The sequence below is a fragment of the Vombatus ursinus genome, unplaced genomic scaffold, assembly GCF_900497805.2.
Source record: "Vombatus ursinus unplaced genomic scaffold, bare-nosed wombat genome assembly UNPS02014820.1, whole genome shotgun sequence".
Taxonomy (NCBI): domain Eukaryota; kingdom Metazoa; phylum Chordata; class Mammalia; order Diprotodontia; family Vombatidae; genus Vombatus; species Vombatus ursinus.
Genome location: NW_020954598.1, coordinates 3,688,027 through 3,694,831, shown reverse-complemented (window position 1 = coordinate 3,694,831; position 6,805 = coordinate 3,688,027). Strand labels below are relative to the sequence as shown.

Genomic DNA, 6,805 nt, shown 5'->3' with positions numbered 1-6,805 from the left:
GGGGGAGAGATAGAAGGGAAGGCAGATTAGGGGAAGGGGTATTGAGAATGCATGCCATCTTGGGGTGGGCAGAGAGGGGAGATGGAGAGAAAATTTAGAACTCAAAATTTTGTGGAAGTGAATGTAGAAAACTAAAAGTAAATAAATTAAAAACAAAAACAAACAAACAAAAAAAAAGAACTAACATTTCCCCCTTCGCAACTTTCCTCCCCCTGTCAAGGAGAACACCATTCTCCCAGCCACCCACACTTAGAACCTCCATTTAGTCCATGGCTCTTCACCCTTGTTTTCAAATCTTAGTATTTTTACTTTCACAACCGACACAGGCAATCCCCTTGTATAGGCCTCCTACACTATACCTAGATTACTGCAATAGCTTTCTAAGTGGCTGCCCAACACCTCTCCCCATTCCAATCCATCCTCTACTCAACTGCTAAAGCATTTTTCCTCAAGTGTAGGTCTGACTATGCTATTCAATAAATTGCAGCGGCTCCCTATTACTCACAGGATTAAATATGTTTGGTATTTAAGGTCCTTCACAACCTTGACCCTTCCTACCTTTATAGTTTTCTTATACTTTACTCCGCTCCTCATTCTTTACAATCCAGCTATACTGGCTTGCTTACTATTCCTCACAAATGATACTCCATCTCTAGTCTCTGCCTCTATAACGACAGTGGTATATCCTCTATAACTATCCTCTATAACTAGAATGCTCTCTCTCCTCACCTATGACTCCTGATCTCCTTCAATACACAGCTCAGATCCCACCTTCTGCAAGAGGCCTCTGCCCCTACTGCTAGTCCTTCCACTTACCTTCCATTTACACTGTATATTTGCATGTTATCACCCCCGTTAAATATGAGCTCCTTGAGAGCAGGGAACATGTCTTTTGCCTTTCTTTGTATGTCCAGTACCTTCTACAGTACCTGGCACACAACAACACTTAATCAATAGTTGTTGATCGACTATTCATCACACACTCCTCAAGGGAAGTGATAATGTCTAATTCATCAATATTTTGCCTGTCTCTTGTCTAATCCCACTGCTTCCATCTTAACAGAGGCCTCCATTGCCATTTACCAGGATTATTCTAATAGCCTTATAACCAGCCTTCCCACTACCCTCCAATTCATCTTTCATTCAAATGCCCAACCACTTCCTCAATCTGGTCATCAGGTTACTCATCTGCTCAAAAGTCTATATGGCTTCCTATAAGTTATTAAATCAAATTCCAACTTCTTGCACTTGACATTCATTCAAAGCCTTCTCCTATCTGGAGCCCATCTACCTTTCCCATCTTATCTTCTATTCCCTCAACACATTCCACACTCCAGCCCTGTGCCCTGAATACACTCTTTGCATTTCTGGCTTAGTTTTGCCTTTACTAATCCCTGGGCCTGGTATGATATTCTTCCTTTTTTTTGCTTATTGAATTTCAACATATTTTTTGAAACCAAACTCATATGCCACCTCCTCCAAGAAGCCTTTGCTAATACTTCATCAGATCTCCCAACACACTTATCATGCAGTCCTGTGTATCATAATTACCCTTGTCTGAATCAAATCCCCCAAATAGACTGTAGGATCCAGGAAGGCAGAGTCTCAATATTAGCTGGATTTTTTTTACCTCTCACTGCCTAGCCCAGTATTCCATACTCTTTATATGTTTAATAAATGTGAATTGAATTGAATCTTTATAGCCCATCATGGCTTAGAAGTACATTACATATCGCCACAAGTACCTGAGTGACAGTAGGGTGTAAAACTTATAGATGAGAAGACCCTAATTCTAATCCTGCCTCAGAATCTTACTTGCTATGTCAAAGAAGGTGGTGGCACAGTGGATAGAGCATTGGGCTTGAAGTAGGGAAAACTTGAACTAAAATCCAGCCTCCGACACTTCCTAGCTACATGACTCTGGGCATGTCACTTAAATCTATTTATTTGCCTCAGTTTCCTCAACCATAAAAAGGGGATAATCAAGCATCTACCTCACAGGGTTGTTATAAGGCTCAAATCAGATAATGTTTGTAAATAGTACTGTGCCTGGCACATAGTAGGTGCTTAATAAATGCTTCTCTCCTCTCTAAGAAAGTCGCTTAACTGTTCCCAGCCTAGTTTCTTCACTTATGAGTAGGAATAATAGGAGCATCTACTTCTCAAGGTTGTGATGAAAACAAATCAGATAACATATGTAAAGTCCTTTGTAGACTAAAGTAAATGTTGTCTACTGTTATTATTAGACACTTAATAAATGACTGGTCAATGAATGAAAATTCTAAGAGATATGTCTTAGAGGATAAGAGCTAGTGACTTGAGAAATTGCCAGAGTCTAGGGAGAAAGAGTTCTTTTCCCAGTTTGTCAGAAAGCATCTGAAAATAGGGCTAAGACAGGTCAGGCTGGTCTCTTGGTGGCTATTTTTGAAGAACCTTGTATTCATGTCATTAACTCTATTCAAGCTACTTAACACGGTGGGAAGCTTTTTGTTGTTCTTTTTTTTCCCATGAGAAAATAGTCAGTGATGAGAAACATGATCTTATTCTTAACCCTACTATCCAGCTGGGCAGGACACACAGAAGTCTTTACCTGGATTCTTCAGGTCACTTGAGAACCACAACCCTGACCCTCATAGAGCCATGTCTATTTCTGCATCTAAAATAGATCCCTTTGAGTTAAATGAAGCCTGGTTCCTTCAAAGAAATAAAAAGGAGTGGGGAGTAATGGTTAAGTAGGAGACAGGGCAAAGGAATGAGAGAGAGAATTTCCCAGCAGCTCACCTGAATAAACTCTACTGCTGGGCAGAAATATCAACAGAAGGTTTCTGAACTCCAAATGCCGTGATAAAGATGTTGACAACGACAATGATGAACACCAACCCTGTTGCCAGATTGTTGAGAAAATCCAGTTTTGCGTGCTTGGCAGGATTATTGAGATCATACTTTACTGTAATAAGAGGGGAAAAGGAGAAAAGAAACAAGTTGGTTTCTATCCAAACACATACATCCTATGTTTTGGTACATACTTTAGTTTTCAAATTGAAAAAGAGCCTTCCTGGGATGCCCATCAATTGGGAAATGGTTGAACAATCTGTGGCATATGATTGTGATGGAATACTATCGCCCTATAAGACATGATAAGCAGGATGGTTTCAGAAAAACCCAAGAAGACTTATATGAACTGATGCAAAGTAAAGTGAGGGCTGCTAGGTGACACAGTAGATAGAGTGCCAGACCTGGAGTCAGGAAGACATCTTTCTGAGTTCAAGTCTGGCCTCAGACACTTACTAGCTGTGTGATCTTATACAAGTCACTTAACCCTGTTTCCCTCATTTTCCTCATCTGTAAAATGAGCTGGAAAAGGAAATAACAAACCACTCCAGTATCCTTGCCAAGAAAACCCCAAATGGGATCACAAAGAGTTGGACACAACTGAAAAATGACTGAACAACAACAAACAATTGAAGTAAGCAGAGCCAGGAGATCGTTGTACACAGTAACAACATTGTACAATGACCAACTGTGAATGACTTAGCTATTCTCAGCAATACAGTGATCCAATATAATTCCAAAGGACTGATGATGACAAATGTTATCCACTTGCTAGAAAAAGAACTGATGGAGTCTGAATGCAGATTGAAGGATACTTTTTTTTTTACTTCCTTTTTCTTGTTTCAGTTTCATTTATTTATGTATTTTAGTCATGTTCTTTTTTGCAACATGGCTAATATGGAAATATGTTTTGCATGACTGCACATATATAATCTATATCAAAGTGCTTGCCTTCTCAAGGAAGAATAAGGGGAGGGAGGCAATTTGTAACTCAACAATTATAAAAAACAAATGTTAAAAACTGTTTTTACATTCAATTTAGAAAAATAAAATAAAATTGTTCTTTACGTTTTTCAAAAGAGCCTTCCCACAGATGGAGCTTATTTCAATTGGGATTAAAATAAGAAATTTACCAATCTGCAAGACCAAAGACCTACCTGAAGGAGAACTGAGATGGTGCTACCATGATGGTGGAAAACAAAAAAATACACTTCCTAGCTATTACTGTTTTCCTTCTCCTGCCTAAATATTTGTCACTCTGTTAGAGAATACAGCCTACAATGGCTACCGGGTTTGGGGTGGGGGGCAGGGAGCAAGGAGCACTGGGGAGTAGGAAAAACTGTTAACTGATGCATATCATCAGCAACTCTCTGTAACTGTCTTTGAGAGTTGCCTGGGGGCACTGAGTCCATAGTCACTAAGCTACCATGTATCACAAGTAGGACCTGTATCCAGATCTTACTGATGCTAAAGTCATTTCTGTGGCCACTACACCATGCTTCTATTTCTATTACCATCCTGAGTAATGAGCTTTGACTTTTGAGCCCGAGAGATAATCTAGTCCGACTCTGACCTTTTACAAATGGGAAAACTGAGGCCCAGAGAAACGAAGTGACTTGCCAACAGGTTTCAGCCACAAAGGTGAGATACAGAAGGAGAGCCAAAATTTGAACCCAGGTTCCCTGATTCCAAATCTAGTACTCTTTCCACTACACCACACTGTCTCCCACAAAGAAAAGCAGCTTTCTGTGGGTACTATTATCCCATCAATGACATGGGAGCAAGGGAACTACAACTTAACCTCAATACCATGTATTTTAGAGAACTGGACACTGGAATTCAGATCTCATTACTGCCAAATGACTCGTGATTGTCTATTTCATCAGCCACTGATTTGGCTTAGACACAGCATGGTATCAATAGATTTTTAAATCAAAAGACCTGGGTTCAAATCTCTGTTCTGATACTGTGTGATAATGGACAAATCACTTCAACTCACTGAGACTAGTTTATTTTTCAGTAAACTATAAGCATTGGAGTAGGAGTTCAAAGGAAAGAGCACTAACCCTGGAGTCCAAGGACGTGGGATTACATCACATTTTTGACCCTTACTACTTGTATAATAACCTTAAGCAAGTCACCACCTCCTGGGCCTTTAGTCTCATTGTTATCGATTGTTTCAGTCATGTCCAACTCTTCCTGACCCCATTAGGGGTTTTCTTGGCAAAGATACTGAAGTAGTTTGCCATTTCCTTCTCCAGTTCATTTTAGAGATGAGGAAACTGAGGCAAATAGGGTTGAGTGATTTGCCCTATGTTACACAGCTAGTAAGTGTCTGAGGCTGGATTTGAACTCAGCTCTTCCTGACTCCAGGTCTGGCATCCTATCCACTGCACCACCTAGCTGCCCATTAGTCTTCTTTACTATAAAATAAGAATGTGCCTGATTAGATGGTCTCCAATGACCCTTCCAGTTTTAAACCTATGCTTCTATTACCAGATGACCCTATGGTTTATATCATCTCTAACTCCCATTAAGCACGCGCACACACACACACACACACACACCTCACCTTACAGCCCCCTCTCCCTCCTCCGCTACATGCACACTTCTAATATAACTGGATAGTTTCACTTAAAGTATTTCCTACCAGCATTTCAAGTCTCGTTGCTATGGTCTTCATTTCATTTTGGCCTGGGCAGTTTTGTGTTCCTCACTTGAGGTTTTTTGGTCTTGGTTGGGGGCGGGGGGGGGGAGGGAGTTGGCCTAAGGGCCATCTTTGTTTTGTAATAGTGATGGTAGGAAATAAAAAGTCAATCAGTGTCTGTGGTGAAATTTTATGTGGTAAGTCATCCTGCATACTGGGTGGGTAAAACAGATGCACAGATACAAGTGATATATCTTTGAAGCAGGTTCTAAATGAAAGAAAGGCACTACAAGATTAATAGAAAGAGCAATGGAGTTAGAGGTCATGGCTTTGAACCCTGGCTCCATTACTAATACCCTGGATGACGCTGGGTAAGTCATCAGCTTCCATGAGCCTCAGTTTTCTCATCTGGACAAAAATTGTCTGATTTATGTGGGCCTGGAGTCAGACAGATCGGAGTTCAAATCCAGCCTCATATACTTATTAAATGTGTGACCCCGGGCAATTCACTTAACCTCTTTTTGCCTCAGTTTCCTCAACTATTAAATAGAGGTGATAATAGCACCTAGCTGTTGTGAGGATCAAATGAAATATATTTGTAAAAAAGCACAGGTACTACATAAATAAATCACTATATAAATGTTTATTTCCCTTGACTTATAAGGTCTCTTCTGGCTTTATATCCTTTGATCTTATGAAATCTTCTGAAGGTTAGGAACCAAAAGGTATTTCTCAGATTGAAAGGCATCTGAATGTAGCCAGTGCCCAGGGGTAGAGAAGATATTCCCCAGTGGTCTCACCAACTAGAGCTTTGAAAGTTGACTCCTGGTTGTGCAATAATCCAACCATTTTGGAGAGCAATTTGAAACTATGCCCAAAGGGCTGTAAAAATGTTCATGCCCTTTGACCCAGCAATAGTACTTCTAGGGCTGTATCTCAAAGAGATCATCCAAACAGGAAAAGGACCCACATGTACAAAAATATTCATAGCAGCTCTTTTTGTGGTGGCAAAGAATTGGAAATTGAGAGGATGCCCATCAATTGGGGAATGGCTGAACAAGTTGTGGTATTTGAACGTAGTGGAATGCTATTGTGCTATAAGAAATGATGAACAGGCTGACTTCAGAAAAACCTGGAAAGACTTGTACAGTCTGACGCTGAGTGAAGTGAGCAGAATCAAGAGAAGGTTGTACACAATAACAACCATGTTGTGTGATGACTAATATTGATAAACTTAACCCTTCCCAGCAATACAAGGATCTAAGACATCTCCAAAGGGCTCGTGATGGAAAATGCTATCCACATCCAAAGAAAGAACTATGAAAG

At 40.2% G+C, this 6,805-nt stretch overlaps 1 protein-coding gene across 3 annotated transcripts in view; it reads right to left on the bottom strand.

Annotated features, from left to right (window-relative positions):
- The window catches only part of NINJ1 (ninjurin 1), a 74,714-nt gene that overhangs the window by 2,467 nt on the left and 65,442 nt on the right, over positions 1 to 6,805 (bottom strand). For all 3 annotated transcript variants that reach the window (XM_027837159.1, XM_027837158.1, XM_027837157.1), the window contains exon 3: positions 2,782 to 2,947. In XM_027837159.1, coding sequence (XP_027692960.1) covers positions 2,793 to 2,947 — 155 coding nt within the window. In that variant the 3' untranslated portion in view covers positions 2,782 to 2,792. The remainder of the gene's footprint in view (positions 1 to 2,781; positions 2,948 to 6,805) is intronic.